General features: G+C 57.4%; 1 protein-coding gene across 15 annotated transcripts in view; it reads right to left on the bottom strand.

Moving 5' to 3' along the window:
* The window catches only part of CACNA2D2 (calcium voltage-gated channel auxiliary subunit alpha2delta 2), a 136,920-nt gene that overhangs the window by 3,389 nt on the left and 112,556 nt on the right, over positions 1–20,975 (bottom strand). For 4 of the 15 annotated variants that reach the window (XM_074344827.1, XM_074344831.1, XM_074344829.1 and 1 more), the window contains exons 6-29: positions 17,539–17,680; positions 14,289–14,420; positions 14,045–14,102; positions 13,303–13,353; positions 13,075–13,174; positions 12,813–12,971; positions 12,466–12,573; positions 12,290–12,368; positions 11,657–11,706; positions 11,378–11,467; positions 11,097–11,168; positions 10,808–10,882; positions 9,506–9,580; positions 9,196–9,423; positions 9,028–9,089; positions 8,071–8,147; positions 4,072–4,132; positions 1,896–1,993; positions 1,579–1,669; positions 1,416–1,478; positions 1,166–1,269; positions 764–862; positions 583–671; positions 47–394 (exon numbers count right to left, since the gene is read on the bottom strand). In XM_074344827.1, the coding sequence (XP_074200928.1) occupies positions 47–394; positions 583–671; positions 764–862; positions 1,166–1,269; positions 1,416–1,478; positions 1,579–1,669; positions 1,896–1,993; positions 4,072–4,132; positions 8,071–8,147; positions 9,028–9,089; positions 9,196–9,423; positions 9,506–9,580; positions 10,808–10,882; positions 11,097–11,168; positions 11,378–11,467; positions 11,657–11,706; positions 12,290–12,368; positions 12,466–12,573; positions 12,813–12,971; positions 13,075–13,174; positions 13,303–13,353; positions 14,045–14,102; positions 14,289–14,420; positions 17,539–17,680 (2,511 nt within the window). The remainder of the gene's footprint in view (positions 1–46; positions 395–582; positions 672–763; positions 863–1,165; positions 1,270–1,415; positions 1,479–1,578; positions 1,670–1,895; positions 1,994–4,071; positions 4,133–8,070; positions 8,148–9,027; positions 9,090–9,195; positions 9,424–9,505; positions 9,581–10,807; positions 10,883–11,096; positions 11,169–11,377; positions 11,468–11,656; positions 11,707–12,289; positions 12,369–12,465; positions 12,574–12,812; positions 12,972–13,074; positions 13,175–13,302; positions 13,354–14,044; positions 14,103–14,288; positions 14,421–17,538; positions 17,681–20,975) is intronic. The other 11 variants (XM_074344835.1, XM_074344838.1, XM_074344837.1 and 8 more) reach the window with 6 other exon arrangements.

The following is a 20,975-nucleotide window of genomic DNA, read 5'->3' as shown; positions in this document are numbered from 1 at the left end:
AGGTTCAGAAACCCAGACCGCCTCCTTCCACCTTCCTGACCCTCACCTGGTCCCACTGATGGTTCTGGTTTGACAGCACCAGGAATCCCCCATCATCAATGAGGACACAGAGCAGGTCCTGAGAGATGGGGAAGGGGGAGGAAGATGGAGAGGGGCTCAGGCCCAGACCTTCCTCCCCAGACCCTGGTAGTCCAGTGGTTGAGTAGGGGGGTACTGTCCCCCTCAGTTCTGGTAAAGCTGTGAAGTCAGGGTGGGATGTTAAGACCCACTGGCCAAGGGATGGGCTAGGAGTTGCCAGGAGGTGTCTAGGAGTTGAGTAAGCTAGGGTTAAGGGAACACGTACCTCGTTGTTAACATCGCAGTCCATCTCACAGTGGCTGCTGGGGCCGCACTGCTGGGCACAGAACAAGGACCATAAGGTGCTATCAGTTTTTCCCCTCCCCTCACCCATTATACATCTGGGTCCCCAGGTCATCTGCAACAGCCCCTGCCTCCCCATAGGCACCAGAGCCACTCTGAGTGGGAGGACTGGTAGAGGTTCCTGGGGACTCTGGGCTTACTGCCCCATCCCTGACAAAATACCTTCTGAGGCTGGTCCTGATGTGTACGGTTGCTGGCTAGCACCTTGAACTTCTCAGCCCAGGCCTCTAGGTCCAGCTTAACGCCCACCACTATGGGGGAGAGCAAGGGGCCATCAATGTCTGCCTACCTGGGCAGCACACTGCCCACTGTCTCTTTCCCCACCTCCATGCTGGGTATTCACCTGCTGGCCTCAGTGTGCGTCCACCCAGGCTGAGCTCCACAGCTGTGCTGACGAGGATGCCCACTGTGTCATTCTCCAGCTCCAGTGGCCTTAACAGGGCTAGGGGTGGGGGTAGGGTGGGTGGTCAGGAGTAGGGGCTGGCAGCCACACTGAACACTCTATACAGGGCCCTGTGGGCCCAGAAGCCTAGGTCAAGGCTGACCTCAGCCTGAGCACCCAGCACCCAACATAGGGTTTGGCACAGCCTAGCCCTCTCTCCTCTGACCCAGTCTCAGCCAGCCTCGTGTTTGAGAGGGGCCTTCAGAGCAGAGCCTAGCCCTGGCTGAGCAGACAGGTAAGCCTCAGCTTCCCATACACTGCTGTGCAATGTGCACTGTCCTGCTGTGCTGGGGGGACACTCACCATCCTGGTGTGGGGGCTTGAAGACATAGCCGTGGTTGTCCAGGCTGCGGCGGTAGAAGCTGGCATTAAAGGGCTCAGGGTTCTCTGTCCAGTCCTCAGCTGCCCTGGTCACCCGAGACAGGCAGAATTTGGTGGAAGGGGTGGCTTGTGGGAGCAGTGGTCTCAGTAGGTGAAAGGAGGCCTCTGGGCAGCAGGACAGGCAGGGTCCCAAGCAGAGGCAGGATGTCAGGTACTGGGGCAGGTCACTTACTTGTTGGGGAATACGCGAGTGATGCCACCATCGGTGGCGGCGAACACGGCCAGAAGGCTGTACCTGGGGCAGCAGGGAGGTGAGGTCACAGACCTGCTTTCTGCAGGGCAGAGCCTCTGAGCCCAACCCAGCATCCTGCCCCCATAGGCTGGGTAGTGCCTACGTGTTGAGATCCTGGTCCCGCCACACACGTTCCACCAGCTGCTGTGTTATGCCTGTGTCCAAGATTAGGTTGTGGAGAAGGAAGTTGTTGCCTGGAACGGGAGGGTAGAGGTGGAGAGAGTATCTTCTTGTGGATCCCTGCTTACTCTCCCTGCTACCCCCAAGGCTCCAACAGGGGTCTTCCCCATGACCTGGCCCAGGACCTGCCCTTGGCTTGGGCCTGCATATTTCCACACTTGCCCAGTCTCTGGGTTCCTCTGCGCTGCCCCCTTGCTGCCTGGGCACTGCCCAGACCCAGCTGCCCCACCAGGCACTCACACTGCTTGGAGTCTGGAGTCACTTTCTCCATGAGCTCAATGAAGTTTTTCAGGAACTCGGTGTTGTTGTCTGAGGCATTCAGGTCCTTGCAATATTCTCTGGGGGTGGGGAGGGGCAAGAAGAATGGGCTTGGGGGCTGGACAAGGCAATAGGTTTGAGGCTTCCCAACAGGCCTGTCCGGCCATTTGCTGAGAAGCCCAGGCCTCAGGGAGCAGGGTATGTGTATTCCTCCAGGCAGCGGCAACCATGTGGTCTGCCAGGTCTGAATAGGGGCAGAGCTGACAGGAGAATGAAGGTCTGCTTCCTCCGCCCAAGTAGTTCCTCCCTTCTGGGCATGGCTCTGCAGAGCCTCCCAACCTCCCTCACCCCTCACCCTCCATGTAGCTGGAGCCAGACGGAGGACCTGGGAGGCCCCAGGAAATGCCTCATGGCTGGCTTATCCACCTGTGTGCTGTAGCGTTCTGTGGGCACAGTGGGTGGAGTAGCAGCACCAGCTTAGTCAGCCTGAGTCTAAGACCTCATCCTGCTGCTTCCTGGTTGTGTACCTTTGGGCAACTCACTCAAGCTCCCTGAGCCTCAATTTTTTTCCATCATACCGCAGAGGGTGTCAGGAAGTCAGTGGGAACGTGTGGGTCATCGGATTGGCTGTTCCCTCTGCTTGGAGTGCTCTTCTCCCAGAGGTGGACAGGCCAAATCCCTCACCTCCTCAAGTCCCTCGCTGGGCTCAGACTCTGGGTCCAGAGAACATGGGGTTTGTGGGGAGCGGGGTGGCCTGCCTGAGGCTCTGCTCCCCAGGAAATCTTGGCGAGCAGTCCTTCTCCTCTGGTAGATGGAGCTATCCTTCCTGCTGAGTCCCTCATTCACGCCCCTGCCACCAGAGACCTCTCTGCTGGCCTGTATGGCAGCAACTTGGGAATTTTTTTAAACACTCTCCTTCCCTGGGCTGTGCTCAGGCCCACAGCTTAGCGAGGGCATCTGGGACTGGATCTCGGCCCCTACCTGTTCCCTGGGCCCCAGGGCCTTTTTGTACACAGCCTGCACTTCTGTGTATAGAGGCCACACCTGACACACCCCGAGTGACAAACCCACAGCTGCACTTGAAATACAGGTCACCTGCCGTCCCCCCTCACACAGTGTGTACGTTTACACTCGCCCAACACATATTTATTGAGTTCTCTTGTGCCAAAGTTAGAGATGACAAAAACAAACACAGTCCCTGCCCTCAGAGCTCCCTCAGGGTCCTCAGGGACCACACAGGCCTCACACAGTCCCACAGTCATCAATACACACGGCCACCTTACGTTTACACTCAGACTCTTACAAACAGACACAATGACTCACAAATACAAACACACGTCTACAGAGAGTCACAGAGAACTTTGTGGGTTCATGCACGCACGTGCACACGTGGAGAGTCCAGAGCCCCGTGTGGTGCCTGAGGTGCCCATAGGTCCCTGTCAGTTGTACCCACCTGCCCTCATCCAAGGCCCAGGCCAGAGGGGAGGGCTTCACCACCCGGGAGCCTGCTGGCCTCCTCAGATGTGGGCCAACAGACAGAGGGTATGCACGTGAGGATGTGGTGTGTACACACTGAGTGTGCACGCCAAAGATGGTCCAGGCCCAGGTCTATGCTGGGTCCTGATCCCTTACTCGCAAGAGCAGCTCTTCCCAGCCCCTGTCCCCTCTTCCCTGTACCTTCCCCCAATCCTCAGTGAGCCACCACACCTGGATGGGGCACTGCTGACAGGGGCTCTGGCTGGCTCGATCCCCACACCCACACAAACACTGACTGACACAGGACAAGGACAGGTGCGGGGTGGGGAGGGCACCACAAGCCAGAGCAGCAGTTGCCCAGGGAGGGGTGGGCTGTGGACAGCCAGCTCAGGGCAGAAAGGTCTCCTTTCTGGTGGCCTGGGAGGGCAGGGAAGGTCAGCAGAGCGTCCAGAGCCCTCCCATCAGAGGCCTGGTGGGAGCTGGAGTTGTGGGCAGCTGGCCACTGCTGCCTGGTGTGGCTACATGGCCCGGGTATGCACACGGCCACACATATGAGGCGATGCATGGCAGGGCGACACTGCACAGGACACAGACACACACAGCTCCAGGCAGCAGTGCGGGAGGCGGGGCCAGGGAGGTCGGGTTTGGGGAGGACACCTCAGCAAGGCCACACGCAAGCTACCTGGGAGCAATGAAAACATGTCCTTCAGACTCAAAGCTGCTGGGGAGCAGGAACTCAAAATCTGCAACAGAAACGGGGGGTTATCCGGCGGGGGCTGGGGAGGCGGGAGGCCAGGGGCTCAGAGCTGACAGGGCTGGAGGGACAGGGAGAGGGTGGCTTGAGGGAGGGAGACACCAGCAACGAGGAAACCCGCCACTTCCAACGTTCAAGTTCGAGCCAGAGAGAAGGGGCGGGCGGGGAGGGGTGGAGGGCCTGTGGAGACTACAGCATCGCAGGAGGAGGGCAGTTATAGCCAATATGTTGCCCGGGCCTGGTCCTCTGTCGGCAGTGAGTCCCTTGGCGTGGCTGTATATGCTCCCATACAGCTGTATAGCACATATACACGGACACACACACACACATATATATACACACACTGCTATATATATGCATGGTCTGGGGGAGGCGCCAGTCTTGCACTTATCACATCCGTAATGGAAAAAACCGCATGCTGAGCTTCCTTCGCCTCCAAAGAGACTTTGAGGAAGGGAATTGGCTTTTGGCTGCGGATTTTTATCTCTCTTTCTTTGCTGCAGCTGTTTGCATTTTGGTAGGTCTTGCTTTTGTTCTGTCAGGCATCAACATGGCCAAACCGAGGGGGATTTCTCACGGGCACAGACAGTCCAACCAGAGACGGTGTGGGCAGCTGGGGGTGGGCTGCAGTGCATTGTGGGGGTCCATGGGTCCTTCCTGGGGTGGGAGGCTGGGTGAGGGGAGATTATCGAGGTGCCTGGGAATGTTCTCACACTGTGGGGGAGAGTCGGGGAGACGGGAGGTCACAGGAGTGCTGCTTGAACCTATACACCTGCCCTCTTGGGCCAGGGGCATGAGGGCAGCTGGGGAAGAAGGGCTGAGTCTCTACCCTTCCTAGGACCTGTTTGCGCTCAGAGCAGCCAGGGAAGAATGCTGGGGGGCTCCAGAGAAGGCATGGGGTACTGTTGAGGGATCCACCATTTGGGCCTGTGCATGTGTGTGAGCACGTATGTATGTGTATCTACACGTGAGAGCATGTTTGTGTGTATATGTTTCCATGAGTATGTGTGAGTATGTTTTTCCACATGTGTGAGTGTCTCTGTGCGGATCTGTGAGTGAATCTGGGGATATGGCTACTGGGGCTTCTCTGTGGCCTCTCCCTGACCAGCTGGACTGGCCACCTTGCTGGTCTGCATCTGGGAGGCGTCCCTCTGCTCTCAGTCTGTCGCACTCTGGGCAATATATCTTCCCATCCTTTCACCCAGATTCTGACCTCTTTGTCACCCAGGGCTTTATTTTTGCAGAAGAGGGGTCTCCCTATTCCCAAATACTCTCACAATGCACTGCAAGATTCTGGGGAAGGGGGACTTTGGGTGCCTGGAGGGGCTGGGCAGTCACTGGTTGGACTGTTGTTTTCTGATAGGACTGTGAGGCAGGGTTTGGACACAAGCCGACAGGGAAGGGTTGGGGCTGGGAGAGGAGGAGGAGGAGGAGAAAAAAAAAAGGAGGTAGGGGGAGCAGGAAGGGAGACTATGCTATGATTGCAATTGTTACCAGGGCCCTGCATTTCTGGGGTCACTGGGAGGGATGTGAGAGGGGGAGAAAAGACAACTCAAGCCAGTGGGGGTAGGGCATGTCCTCCACCTCCACCCAGGCCAGTGGGGGCAGCTGTATCCCCTTTGCTGGACTAGGCTGGACAGGGCCCCTAGTCCTTCTTGAGGAGCCCCTCCTTCCAGGCCATGGGGACTGGGGACAGGACATCTCCTCATGGCTCTCCATGCCCCATCTGTCCAGGCATTCTATGGGAGGGGCATCTCTCTGTGCACCAGAGGCAGAGACCCTGTGTGCTGTCCTCTCTCAGTTCCCCATTCTTTGCCAGGGTCTGCCAGTTCACTTGCTACCTTTCCCAGAAGTCTCTGGCTTGGGTAACTCTGAATGTGAGAACCTTCTTCTTCACTGCCAGCCTGATTCCCTCCAGGCTCCTTTGCTGGCCCTTGGGATCCAAACAGATTCCCTTCCATACCCAGCCAGGGTCCCCGAATCTGCCTTTATTTCCCAGAGGAACACCTTCCCTATACCTGACCACTCTCCCTAGGAGAAGCCAGCACCCCAGGGGAGGGCTGGGACAATGAGCCTTAGCAAATTCTATAGGAGCAGCAGGGGCGGCAGGGGACAGGGGCTTCAGCACCTAGGCCAGCACCCAGAATGGTCCAGTCTGCCTTGCTCCCCTAGTGGCCTGGCTGCTGCTGCTCTATCTTGTCCCTCTGCCCCAGGGTCAGGGTTTGGGGCTTCCGAAGCCTGCTATCTCCCCTTGGGAGGGCTGCCAGCTTCTGAAGAGAAACTGGAGAGATCAGAGGAGGGAGAACTATCCCAGAGGAAGCTTCACATAAGCCCCTCTGAGGACTGATCTACCCCCTGCATCTCAGGCCCCCTGCCCTGCTGGGTGGGAGGTGGTAGAGAAGCATCTAGCCCTGTCCTCACTGTTGAGTTGTCTTGGAGGGATAGAGAAGGTGGGGAGGGGGCAGAGGCCTGCCCAGAGGGAGCGAGGAGGATGAGGAGAGGGTCTGAGCTCTCAGAACACGCCGGAGACCACCCTGCAGGCAGGGCCAGGGGAAAGGGCTGCTGGCTTTAACAGGGGTTTAGGGATCAGAGTAAAGGCAAGAAATAGAGGAGCCCAGGGGAGGCTGAAGGGGAGCCCTGGAGAGCAGGGGTTTGGCTGGTCCTGGGCAGGGAGGGGGGCAAGCAGGGGCGTGAGGGCAGGGTTGGGGTGGGGAGAGGAGGGTGCACTGGTTCTGAATATACTTGCCCTTCAGTTTGCTGATTGGCACTGGGACAGTCCACCAAGAGAGAAAGCGAGGAAAACAAAAACAACACAAACACAAAAACAAACGAAAAGGGGGAGGGGAAGGGGAGGGGCACAAACAATATTTTATTCAATGGCTGTTTGAATGAAAATATTGTGTCTCATCATCATACTGAAAGGAAACTTCTTGCAAAAAACGACATGAGAGAGAAAGAGAGAGCAAGAAAACTCAAAGGAGATGAGTCCCGGTCAGCCAGGCAGGTGGGGGGGCGCCCGGTGGGGCCGGAGCCCCAGCCTCCCTCCCAGTGACCTTGGGCGGTGGGCAGGCAGGGCCACAGGCTCCAGAGGCCTCTCAGGAGAGGCCCAGGGTGAGTAGGACATGCAGGGATGAGCCACAGGCAGAGGAGTGGGAGAGGGAGGAGAGAAGGAGGGAGGGCAAGAGATGGAGAGACAGGGAGGGGTGGGGAGGCCAGGATGGAGGCAGAAGAAAGGAGCAGAGCAGGGGAGGGGGAGAGGCAGGCATGAGATGAGAGGGAGAGACTGACTGGGGAGTGGGAGGGAGGGAATGTGTGAGAGAGAAATGGAGGGAGTGAGCAGAAGGGAAGGGAGACAGAGGGAGAAAAGGGGGGTGTGGGGCAGATGCGGGTGGAGGAAAGAGGGAGTGGGAGAGAAGGAGAGTAAGGGGGGCAGGAGGTGATGGAGGCAGAAGGTGAGGTGAGAGAGGGGGTGAGGAGGGAAATGAGGGAGGATGAGTGAGCGGGGACAGAAGAGGGGGCAGTGGGGAGAGAGACCCTGGGGGTGGCCCCACAGGGGGAGAGAGCTGCGCAGGGAGCAGGAGGAGGAGATATGAGAGGAGGAGGTGTCTTCCCAGAATGCAGCCCCCAGGGGTGTGCGGGGGAGGCAGGCTAAGGAGGGAAGACACGGAGTAGGAGAAACCAAAACCAAAAACCTCAACGGAAACCATGAGAGAATGGTCTGGAACCAAATCTGAGAAAAGGCAAGCATGCAGAGTTCCACAGACTTTCCGATGGCTGGTGCCCCAGCCTGCGGGTGCCTGGGGGGTGGGCAGACTGGGCAGGAGGGGCCGCCTGGCCCCAAGCGGCTGGCTATGCTGCCTGGGGCCGGCCAGGGTGCGGGGCAGAGGCAGGGGGGTGCAGGGCACAGGCAGGGGCCGGGCCACTTACACTTGACCTGCAGGATCTGGTCACTGAGGTTGGCTTGGAGGTAGAAGGTGCTGTAGGGGGGGAGCACTAGCCCTAGGCTGGGGAGGAGGGGAGGAGAGGAGCACAGGTCACTGCTGGGGAGAACCCGGCCACACTGGCACTCCCTCCCCACAGCCTTGGAGCTGGGTAGAGAGGCCCAGGTGGTGGCCTCCCCTCCCCTGACCACCAGGGACACCTCTCCCAGGTTAGCTATGGGAGATTCATGGCCTAAGGGCATGGACCCTTCACTCCCCAAATTCTCCTGGAGGCCTCAGAACTCCCAGCTCCAAAGCAAATCTCCACCCTGCCCCTCATCCCCTGCAGCCCTCCCCCAACACATCACCTGCCCAGCCAGCCTCCTCCATCTGGCCAGCAGCAAACTCACAAAGGGACAGGACACTATTGGTGAGCTACGCTTTGGGAACTGGGGGTGCTGCCATGAGAGTGGGGCCCACAGTCCTCAGAGACTCAGGCCATGCGATAGCCAGCTAAAAGCAAGCTGGCACTAACCCAGTGAGGAGACCAGCTCTCCGGGCACGTGGAAGACAGCCTGCAGTGACCTGCAAGGGGACCGACTCCGGGGCTGTGATGCCTGTTAAGAGTAGGCCTGTGACTGTGCTGAGGCTGACATCCTGAATTCAGATGCCCAGGTATACAGTCCAAGGTGGGAGGGATGTAGAGAGGGTGGTGGGGCTTGGGGAGACATCAGATGCACTGTCATGTCTCTGTCCTGCGCTCCCAGGAGATGATGCTTGTTTAGGAACGGCCAACGAGCGGCCCCTGGGGACTGGGCACCTGGCTGCTGGGGTTCCACTGGGATCGTGGTCACAGCCGCTGAGAACCGGCAGATGGGGGTGGGGAAGGGAGGGACAGCTAGGCTCAGACTGGGCTCTGGGGCCGCTCTACCCATCCCTGCCAGCCCAGCCTGGCCCCACTCACCTGTAGTTGGTGCTCCTTATAGGCACCCAGGTGTAGTTCCGCATCACCTCGTCTATGTACCTCTGGGAGAAGAGGCTGGGTCAGGTACTTGGGGTAGCAGGCAGGGGTGGTATCGGGGGTAGAAAGGTGCCCACTCTGACCTTCTGTCCCCCTTTGCCACCTTCTCACCTCATCCAGGGACTTGACCAGTGTTCTGATCTGCTTGTGGCCCTTGTTGCCATCAATCATGCTCCGACGGATCTGGAAGGGCCAGAGACATGAGGGGTGGGTGCCCTGCCCTCCTCTGCTCTGGGTGCATCCCATTCCTCCGCCTCTTCTCCTTACCTCCTCCTTGTTCTCATCCTCCAGCTCTGCATCAAGGAAGTCCAGAGTCACAGGCTCCCGGAAATTGGTGGTCTAGGGTAGGCAGGGCAGGAAGTTAGGAGTCTATATCTCACAAGCTTTACCCCCCCTCCTCCAGGCCGCCCACCTGGCTCACCTGGGGCTTGAGGTTGGGGTGCAGCAACACGTAGCCGTTTAGGTCAATGGCAAACACATAGCCGTTGGCTCCAAGCTGGGGGCATAGATTGGGGGCTTAGGGCCTGGAGGGCTGGGCAGGGATTCCCTGGATTCCAGAGCTCTTCCTCGTCCTGCCTCCCATGCTGCTGGCGGGTGCTGTTTGCCTGCCTGGGCCAAGGACCCCCATGCCACAAGGCCCCAAGCCTACCTCTCAAGTCCAGCCCAGCAGGCTGCTTCCTTTCATGCACCAGCCCTGGCCCCCCGCTGCCCAGCTTGGTGGGACCATGATTTGATTTGGCCTTCTCAGCCCCATCTCCTGGTTCTTCCGGTGCTGTCCATCAGCGGGACCTCTCCACCTCACTGGCCCCACAGGGCTGCTATTGCCCTCTCCACTACTGCCTTCTCCTGGTCCCCATCTTGGTAGAGTGCAGGGGGAAGACTATACCCTTGGAATCCCTGAGTCATCCCTTCCAGGTGGAAAGGAAAGAAGAGCAGGACCTGGACTCACCCCTTACCTCTTCGAAGCAGTTTTCTCACTGCACATGGAGGCCAACGACACCAGGCCTTCATGTGGCTCAGGTTTGAGTGTGCGGACACACGTGCTGCATCCCCCAACCCTTTCATAACCAAATCCCAAGCTCCCTTTGCCATAGGCCCTGGGTGAGCCACACTGATTTTGCCTCTTCCCTGGCTTATGATTCTGATTTCCACTTTCAGGTCTTTGTCAAGAGAGTTCCCTCTGTTTCCAAGATACACCTTCCCCTCCTTTCTACCCAGGACACTTCTGCCTATGTGAGAGTCCAGGGGTTGGCAAACTGGGGCCCATGGGCCACATCCAGCCTGCTGCATGTTACTCTACTGCTGTGAGCAAAGAATGACTTTTACATTTTCAAATGGTTGACAAAGAGGCATTCAATTTCATGACATTTAAAAATTATCTGAAATTCAAACTTCAGTATCCACAAATAAAATTGTATTGGAACATAGCCATACCCATTTATTTATGTTTACTCTGTGGCTGTTTTCTCAATACAGCAGCAGAGCTGAGTATGAGTATGAGTATTTGGGCTCGTAGAGCCTAAAATATTCATAGTCTGGCCCTTTATAGAAAGTTTGCCAATCCCAGCTCTAGACCCAAGGTCACTTCCTCTGGAAGCCTTCCCTGACCGCCTGAGCTCCGAGGACTCCGTGGAGGTGTGGCACTCCCCATTAGTCTCTGCTGAGTCTGCCTTGGGTCCACATGGGAGGGCAGTGCAGGGCAGATGGGCAGGTAGACACTCACCGTGTAGTTGGGAGTCAGCCTCTTGATGTCATTCAGAGCCACATCGATGCCCATCACGCCCAAGATCAGCTGGTTCTGGAAGCAGAGGCATGGGGGTCTGCAGTGGGCTCGGTTCCAGGGGGGTGAAGCCCTTCCCAGCCCTTGACGCCCAGGGCCTCAAGCTGCTCTCACGAGTAGCTGCCCCTGTCCAGTTTGCAGGCCTGCCAATCCATTCTCCACCCCAGACCTGCGACAGGCATGCCCAAACCTCCCGGGCATGCCTAGCCCTTCCCAAGTGGGGGAACCTCACCTTCTTTTCCCCAGGGCCATCCTGTGTCAGGTTGAAAACAGGGAGTGTCCCTGTCACCACCAACCCCAGCCCCTGAAGGGAGAGGAGGAGGATGGGTCAGACTCCTGTGGCCAGCCATGCCCCCACCCTGAGTGTTCAGAGCAGGGGCACAGGGACAGGTCACCTCTCTTTCTCTTCTGTTTGGTTTATCCCCATAAGGGGGCCTTCATGGGACTTCACCCTGTGGGCACATCCTGGGGGAAGGTTGCCAGCCCCATCCCTTCCTTGCCCAGAGGCCTTACCAGCGCATCCTCATACACGTTGGTCCACTGCACCTGCTTGGCCTCCTTGCCTGCCAGCACCATGGGCCTGCCCAATACGTCTAGATATTCCTGGGGAGGGGACGGGGGTGGGAGTCAGGAGTCAGCCTCTCCCACTGTACCTTCCCTGTTCCATTTCTCCATGTGCCAGCATGCCACCAGGGGGCGCTCTCACCCCACAGCAGCCCATTGTCCCCAATGTTACCCGAGAAGAAAGGAAAAGGGGCTGGGAGGAGGGAGGCCCCCCCCCTCCAGTCTCACCTGCGTGTTGATGCGGATGGCGCCGATGGAAGGGATCTCAAAATAATAACCTATGAAGGGAGAGGAGACAGAGGTGGGCCTGTGATCCACGGCACAGGGGGCCCTGTACCCTGGAGTGTATCTGCAGCCCTGACTTGTCCCTCAGGCCCCCTCTTTTTGGTGTCATTTCCCCTGAACTCATGTCCCTTTAGTGCTTCCTGGTATTACCCTATCAATGGGACCAATGCCATGGAAGGGGCCATGAGTGTGGGAATGGAAGGAAGCAGAGCTGAGGTGCAAAGAGAAGCCTGAGGCCTGAAGCCCCTCATTCTAGGATGGCAGTGACATTCATAGTCCACCTGGGGGCTAGGCTCAAATGCACGGAGAGACAGACTGATCAGCAAGCAGACACAGGAGCAGACAAGCTGGGAGACAGATGAACAACGGACAGTTGGGCAGATGGGCAGAAAGATGCTCAGATGGACAAGTTAGCCAGATAAGAGATGGACAGTCACATATATGGAAAGACAGACAGGCAGTGGATGAACAAGCAACTGGAAAGCTGGACATATGGAAGGACAGGTGGACAACCAACCCAATGGACAGCAGGTCATGGCAGGGAGGCCCTGTGGCAGTGATGCCCAGACAAGGTACCTTTGTTGGCGCAGGCCATCCACTGCAGGGGTGTGACGTCGTAGTTGTGCTGCCCCACGGAGAAAGTAAATACGCGCACCTGTTTGGGGCTTGAGGTTACCGCTGCTGCTGCCAGAGGACAGCCCTCCCCTGTACCAGGCCGAGTCAGGGCAGCCCCCACCTGGGCTGAGCCTCACCGTCCGGTTGGGCCAATTGTACTTCTCAAAGACGTCCTGCACGCGGTCCTCGCCACCATCCGTGAACATCATGATCATCTTATTGCAGTTGGCACGAGTGATGTTGGACTGGGCAGGAGTAGGTATGGGGTCAGGCAGCTCTTGGCCCCTCCCCGGTCTAGGGCTGGGTCTCTTTTTCTTGGGTGGGCCTGGCCCTCTGGCCCTCCCTTCCACCCCCAGCAGACGGTGCTCTGCCCAACCTGCCTGTTGGTGCGCTATCAGGGCCATCTGTCTTGACTTCCCTGGTGTCACGGAGCCTGGGCCCTCGCTTGTCCCCAGCCGCCCACTCGCCTACCCAGGGGGCTCACATTCTGCAGCTGGTCGAAGGCATACTCAAAGCCGGCCTTGTAGCCTGTGGTGCCCTTGGCCACCATGCCCTGCACAGCCTCCTTGAACACCTTCTTGTTACGCACGTTGGCCTGTACCAAGTGTGTGAAGCATGACACTGGCTGTGCCTTTTCATTGAACTGTGGGGACAGTGAAGGTGGTGAGTGGCCTCAGGCTGGCCTGGGCAGGCAGCTGTTACCTGGGGCGGGTGGGGGTGACCCGCCTGCCACCCTTGGCACTCACGGAGGCCACGTTCACGTAGTCATCATCGGAAAGCGTGTCCAGCATCTCACAGACGGACGTCTTCATTAGCTTCAGGGTCAAGCCGCTCACGCTGCCACTCCTGGGGAGGGTGGGTCATAAAGGTGCAGGTAGGCCTCAGGTGTTCAGCTGTTCCCCCATGATGTTCCCGGGCAGCAGATTCTGTCCCTAGCCCCGGCCCCACCCCACTGGCCAGTATTGCTCACTCACACATCCACGATGATGACCATGTCCTTGGGCGACGAGGCCCCCTGGATATACCTGCCCAGGAGAAGCTTCAGTTAGGGCCAGCCTCACTGGGACCCTGTGGGTCCTTCCTGCCTTCACCCACATACTGATTCAATGCGTTTCTATTGAGCAGACCTTGCATGGGCCAGACAGGGTCCACGTTTAATAAAATAGTCCTTGCCCATGACATGAGTGACCTGGTCTAATACATTAACAACCCCAAGGAAGGGTAAGCAGGTAACTCAAAGAGAGTAGGCAGAAGGCATGTTCCATGGCCTCAGTGGCTTGTCATTTCCCCTTTCCTGGGTTGAGACCCCAAGGGCAGAGTCCCAGCTGTGTATGGGACTGAACAGGTGGCAGAGGAGGCAGCCACCGGGTACTGGAGGAGAGGCAGAGCAGAGGGAAGGGGTGTCCGGGCTCAGATGTGTATGGCAGGGGCTGGCCAACCCCACAGAGGATACATCTACCCTGGGGAAACCCCCTGGCCCACTCCCTTGGTCCCGAGGGGGTGGAGTGCCAGGCTGTGGATGGGGGGCAGAGGCAGCTGGGAGGCCTGCCTGGGTGATGCGATCCATTTTCCAGTGGCAACGATGTGTGAAATGAAAATTGGATAGAGCTGGCTGCGCCCTGCTCAGAGGCCTGGATATCGGGAGGGAGGGGAGCAGACGGGAAAGGTGGGAGAGCTGAGGGGGTGTCCCTGCCCAGCCCCTCCTTGCTCGCTCACCAGGGTCTCCTTCGGACATCGTACAGGTCGATTTTCTTGGGGGCTCGCCACGGGGTGGCTGTGGGAGGAAAGGAGGTGAGGGGGCAGGGAAGGGCCCGGCCCTGGTAGCAGACATTGCAGCAGTGGCCAGGGCACCCGCCACCGACACGGTGACCATCCGGCCCCACACACCACAGAATGAGTGGGCTGGGAGATGGAGGTGGGTGGGGTGCTGAGCGGACTCTGGAGACGGGCCGGTGCCCACCTGGATAGTAGCGAGTGACTCCCGTGGCGCTGCCGAAGACCTGCCACAGCAGCGTGGGGTCCTGTCTGCGATTCTCGATGAACACATTTTCCAGAGCCTCTGTCCAGTTGAGCTCATTGAGGATGACGGTGGCTAGTAGGGGAAGCAGGGGGTGGGGTAGGCTGCTTCCCTGCTGAACCTCATCCCAATGACACCCAGGCATGTGCCTCCCACTAGAAAAGCCTCACCTGCTCTCTGCCTCCCAGACTCTCCCTCACTTCCCAGGGCTCAGCTGGGGCAGCACCAGCTGCTCCAGGAAGACATCCTGATCCTCACTCCCTCCCAAGTCATTGAAGAGACAGCTCAGCCTACCCTTCAGCCAGGCCCCATGTGATCAGGCAGGGCAGCTGTGGCCCCTGGAGAAGGGCCACCCAGGTGGCAGGGAGCTATGAGCTGGGATGCCCATCCAATAAGCCGCCTGAAGCTTGCGGCTGGTCCCCTGGGAGCTCACCCACTCAGCATGCACTCCGGGCCACAGCCACAAGAAAGCAATTAAGGGCCCGATGATGGGGTTGGAATTATTCAGCTATTAAGGTACCTGATAAGCTGGAAGCCACTCAGCTCCATGATTAATCAACTGGGGCCAGGAGCAGGCAGGGGTGGGGGCGGGGGCTCTTGGAGGGGCAGGGGCTGTGCCATGATCTTGCTCCGACACTGGCACATGCACTTGCGGGCACACACACACACACACACAAACACACAAACAGCCTGCACTTTTATACTGTATGCAGGTGTACAATAGGTATATACCTGCATCTAACCTCCGTGTTTCCAGCCAGATGTGTCATTCCCCTCACCCCTAAACCTACCGCGCAGCAGTTTGACTGCTGCCATGGGTCCAGGGGCACATGCATTCATACCTACACGCCACCCTACCCCTACAGGAGGACACCAATGGTCCTGCTTTCATAACCCTCACCAGTTACCCCCACCCTCATTCTCCCCCAACCTCTGTGGCTGCACATATGTGATGCCTTGGGAGCCCCACCCTCACGCACACTCAGAGAGCAAGGCTTTTCTCAGATGGATGGACTCCATCCTGCAGATCTCTCAACCCAGGCAGAGACTTGGGATGGCTTAAGCAGTAAACCTCGCACACTCCCCAATGTGTGCATGTGGCACATGTTCTGGAATGTACAGTGTACCTGTCCCTCATGTGGGACACAGGAAAAACAGCAGGAGTTGGACATCTACTACTGCCAGGCCTCTGTACTTCACTTCCTCCCCAGGGGCTCCTTCTTCCTCTAATTTCTTCCCACTCCTTTCTTGCCGAGTGGAGCCCTGGTGGCATTACTTCCCTCCCAATGATCCCTATCAAAGGTTCACGCCCCCAGTGAGAACCAGAGGAACCAGAGAATGTCTTCCAAAAGCTCTGCACCTCCAAACACTGAAATCTTCAGAGCAGATGAAGAACTGTGATTTAAGATACAAATGCTCCAGGTTCGGCCCACAGCCTAGGGGGCACCAACACATTCCTGGGCATTCTTCCCCCGATCCTTTTCCTCCAGAGTGTCGGGCCTCTGTCTTGTCTGCTGCCTAATCCTCCCCCTTTTGCTCTCACTGCCTTTTCTCTGTCCCTGCAGCTTCCCTTAACTGACCATAATGTGAAAACAAAACACATTTCTAGCATTGGCTGTGCCTATTGAACAGTATGTTACGGTCCTGTTCCTAATTTAGAAACTTAGTGAGTTGTACAATTTCTATTTTTCTCTTTAAGGAAAAAGCAAAGTCAGGCTCTCAAATGTTTCACGCAGTACTGTCTGCCCTGGGAGAGTCCACCTGGCAGGTCCTACGCTTAACTGGACCTCAGTTTCCCCATCTGCACAATGACAGGCTTGGAACAGACAGACCATCCTGGAAGCCCCTCTAGCTGCTGGCAGAGGGGTGTTCCTAGCCTAAGTCAAGGGCCAAGAGCTGGCTGGGCTGGCCCTGCAGGTATCCATGACCACATGCACACACACGCATTCCCTGCAGAACATACTTGTGACCCCCCCACTCCTGGAAAGGGGCTGCAACTCAGTCCCGTGTGCACATACCCACACCACGTGCCCAAACTCTCAGATCACGCTGAGCTGGGAAACGGGGACTATGCCCCCTCAGGCAGGCGATTACAGATTTAATTAAAAGTGACACAGTAAATAAAAAACATATAAAATGTAATTTGTGTGGGTAGCGAGGGGTGACTGGGGAGGGCGGTGTGGCTCCTGTTTTAATTAGTGTGCTTGCCTTTGATAGTGCCCCTCGACTGGCTCAGGCAGGTGGCCTTGGGTGGCCTTTGGAAGGGGTGGGTGGGGGGCATCCACCCTCACCCCTGCCTGAGGCTGCCCAGAAGGCCTGGATGACCCTAAGGGTGGAGGAGGCCTCCCTGAGGACCCTGGAGGATTCCCTGCATCCTGAAGACCACCCAGAAGCTCTGGAACCTTTGCTCCAAGAATCCCCACCCACCGGGCCCCTTGGATTCTGAGGCTATCCGATAGGTGCCCACAGAATTATGTCGGAACCAAGAGACCTCAGGGACTTAAATTTTTCTCCTGAAGTTCCCTATTCAGTGTTTGACTCTTGGCCTCCTCTCCCTACACTTCCCAAGTTCTTCAGGAAGTTCATCTTCATGTCTGACTTAAATCCTTCTAGCTGTAGTGAACTGGTTTCCCCTATGTGCAAAGCTGCCCTGTCCCTGGAGCTTGGAATCTCAACCACCCTCTACCCAATCCCCCTGTCCCCCATCTTCACCTCCCTCTGCCCACCAAGGACAAGGAGAGAGGTGTTACAGGGTTGATGTCTGTGAGTGAAGAGTTGCTTCCTGCCCCCCCGACCTTGTGTCCATCTGGTGTGGTAGGTCCTCAACCATTCCCAGATGGTGCCAGGGAATGGGGAGAGTGAGGAAGAGCTGCTTTGGGGACAGGTGGAGACTTGGCCCAGCATGTGGGGGGACAGTTGTGTGCAAGCATTCGTGTGGGCACGTGTGTACACAGGAGACCATGCATGTGTAGGGATGAGAAGTTTGGCGTTTTGTAGCTTGCTGGGCCTGAGAGTGGTTTGATGCCTGCGAGTGAGCGAGTCTGAGAAGTGGGCATGTGTGACCTTGGGTGTAGGGGGCTGAAGGTGGATGGCACTGGCTGGGCATCTGGGACCCAGCAATGCCTGGGTAGTGGGCCTTGTCCTCATGGTCGGGGGTGGGGGAGGGCTGCTCCCGATCATGCTGCAGACTCACAGCCTTTGTAGATGTCCGTGGGGATCTGCACGGCTGTATAGGAATAGTTGACCTTGTTCTTGAAGTTTGAGTCCTCAATGAAGTCCAGCCTTAGGGTGCTGGCCTTGGACCCCTTTTCGACATCCTCACTCTCAGGATCGTCCTGCAGAAAGGGATCCCCCAATTATGGCAGTGTCAGGGCTGGGAAATGGTGGAGAGGGGTTGGACAGAACTGCAGGCAGGGGAACCAGGGTCTAGGAGATAGGGGCATCTCAGAATCAGAGACTACTGCAGTCAGAGACAAAGAGAAAGATGGAAAGACACAGGGACAGAGGGACACGGGGACACAGGGTATAGACCTCTTGCCCAGGAGGCCTGTGACTCCCACCTGCCCTACCCACACCACCCACCACCCTCACATTTGCTAAACCCAAATTCCAAAACAGCAAGCAAACCAACCCCTTCCCCACATCCTTGTTGGGGGAGTTAGGTTTATTTATTGACTTGTTTTTTGCTGGAGGTGCTGGGGATTGAACCCAGACCCTTGTGCATGCTAGGCATGCACTCTACCACTGAACTATGCCCAGCTCCCCCCTTCCCCACATCCTTGAAAACCAACTTTCAGTGAAAGAGACAAATCTTGGAGCCAGTGAGAACACCTGCTTACAGGGACATGCCTGTGTAATCACAGGGCAGCCTCGGCACCCCTTCCCAGGAGCCTACAGACCTATGCCCCCCAACTTGGCCCCACCCATCTCTTGCATGGGGTTCCTCTGGCACCAGGGAGAGGACCCTAGCCCCGTCTGGGGGAGGGGCATCACCTCCTGCTGCCGGGTGGCTCTAGGGGCTGAGCTGGGGCGGGGTGAGTCCTGGGAGCTTGGCTCCAGTAGGGGCCAGCATTGAGACCAGGCAACCTCCAGAGGGAGGGTCTGCGGCGCCTGCTAGCAGCAGGACTATAAAGGCCCCCTTTGACTTTCTAAAATGAGCTGCAGCCGCCTGACAGGTGCCAATTATGGCATCTCTCGGCCGGGCAGGCTGGGCATGCGCTGTGCGCCCCCGCCCACTACCACAGGCTGGCAGGAGTAGGTCTGCGACTACAGAGTTGATGCCGCAGCCAAGAGGGGGTGGGCAGGCACGAGTGCAGGTGTGCAAGGGAGGAGGGAAGATGGAGGTAGAGAGTGAAGGGGAAGACAGGGAAAAGCCAGATGGGGAGGCAAGGAGAGACGGAGACCAAGGCAGGGCAGGGGCAAAGCTGGGGGGCTTCATGTCCTGGGAGGAGGGAATGTCAGCAGCTGAAGCACCTTCACACTCCCTCACTGCCCCTCAACGACCCCATGACCACTTTCAGCACAAAGCTCAGCTCATTTCCTCTCCTTCGTGGATGTCGTGACAGCCGACCCCACTGCTCACTGGGTCCTGGGCACACCCATCATGTTCCTGCCTACAGGCGTTCGCCCAGGCTGTGTCTCGTCTGGGGAAAGGGTGATTGTGCCTCCCCATTCAGCCAGCTGTGCTTTCCCCACCCCGGCTGGATTGGGGGCGGTGAAGCCGTTGGCCTGTGTTGGGGTTGGCAAGGCTCTAAAGGGCCTGCTGCAAACACTCTTCATCTCTTCAAGGGTAGGTTTTTGAACACCAAATCCAAGCCATCCGCTGCCTTTCCGTTGTCCCTCACCCAGTGTGCCACCCTCTGCCCACCTCAGCACACCCTAGGAGGACCTTCAGAAGCTTCTGGATGCTCTGTAAAGCCAGGGAAGGCAGCTACCCAGCATGGAGACCAGAGCGGGGAGCTGGCCACCTCCGAGGCATGAGGCACTCACGTTCTGTTGTGAGGAGGGGGAGATGCGGGAGAAGAAAGCCCCCGAAATGTCAGTGGCAGATGAAGGGCGCTGGAAAATTTAATCTCCCAACTTTCCCAACTAATGTGACATTTGGATTCTGTTCTGATAAGCTATCAGCTGGCGAACTTTTTCCTTCCTTCTTCCCCCCCCCCACCTTCTGGCTGGTAATTTAAAAGTAAATGGTCTAGAAAGATCTCTAACTGTACCTCTGGCAAAGATTAAAAAAACAAAACAACACAACACAACAAGCAGGAGAGCTGGTGAATGTGCACATGCTGATATTTATACCAGAGCTGGGAGGGTCGGGCTTTTGACCTAACTGACCCTAGCCCAGCCCTACCTGGGGTGAATCTCCCTCCCTGGGTAGTCCCTAGTCTCCCAGCAGCTGGGGGCAGGGAATCAGAGATTTAGAGCCAGCGGCTGGGGGCTGCTGGGAGCAGGGATTTTGGTGTCCTGGTAGGGGGCCAGGCAAAAGACTGGCCGAGGAGCCCCTCAGTGCCACCCTCAAGCCCAGGGACTTTGCACGGCGGGCAACCGCAGTCTCCTGGTTTATATTTAATGCACTGATTGCTAAAATTACAGCCCGTTGCCGAGGGGGGTAAGGAATTAGATTCAGGGTCTAATTAAAGGTTCGCTCTTCATTTGAATTTCAGATTCCAGCTTTAATTTTAGCAACTTCTCTGGGAGCCACGGAGGCTCAGCCAAGGGGGAAGCACACCTGCTTTAGCCCCTCCACTCCTCCTCCTCGGGTCTCCTTCCCGGCTGCCCTCCTAAAGGCTCACCCAGGCCAGCCTGATGCCACAGACCCTCTGCAGGTGTCCCTTCCTGTCTGCTCACCTCCTGGTGCCACTGGATACCTCCTGTTCACCACAGGAAATCCCCAGGTCAATAGGCTGGGGAGTAGAAGTCTCGATTTGGGGTCTCCTGCACCAACCAGCACAGGTGGGACCCCAGAGACTGAGTTGTGACACCTCTGTTTACAAAGGAGATAGTCATGTTCAACTACTTTTGCTTCAAAGTTGGCAGATGAACTTGGAACTTTACAGCTTCGCCAAACACTGTCCATTCCACATGCCCTGCATCCTCAGACACTCTTGTCTCCTCTGTAGGCCTCCTCCCACCCAAATGGTCACATATTTTTCATGTGAGTCCTCTGGTAATAGGGACCTCTCTATGTCACAGGGCTACCCAAGCAGACATGAGCTAGTCAATGATGTAGAGGCAGAAGAGCAGGGTTAGCTCTGGGTTCTCCAGTCCCAGCACTACCACTTCCGGGGTGGTGACCCCTGATGAGCCAGAGCCCTCTCCTCCATTTGAGGGCACAGGGACTGGGCTGCCTCTACAGCGTGGGTGAGACTGACTTAGCTCAGGGCCAACACTAATTGTGGGCCCAGGCTGTGGGATGGTCAGCACACTGAAGCCGCTTTCCCCACACCACAGGGAAGGGTAGCTGCACTGACCTGAGACACACCTGCATCCCAGCCCTGCCTGCCTGCCTCCAGGAAGCCCTCCCCACGTGCTCCCTCTCTCCACTACTCTTGCAGCACTCAGCATCCCTCTGTCCTCCCAGTGTGGGCACTTGAACTGATGTGGGGAGGAGGTCCAAGCACCTCACCACCC

The sequence above is a fragment of the Camelus bactrianus genome, chromosome 17 (genome assembly GCF_048773025.1).
Source record: "Camelus bactrianus isolate YW-2024 breed Bactrian camel chromosome 17, ASM4877302v1, whole genome shotgun sequence".
Classification (NCBI taxonomy): Eukaryota; Metazoa; Chordata; class Mammalia; order Artiodactyla; family Camelidae; genus Camelus; species Camelus bactrianus.
This window is presented reverse-complemented; position numbering and strand designations above follow the sequence as displayed.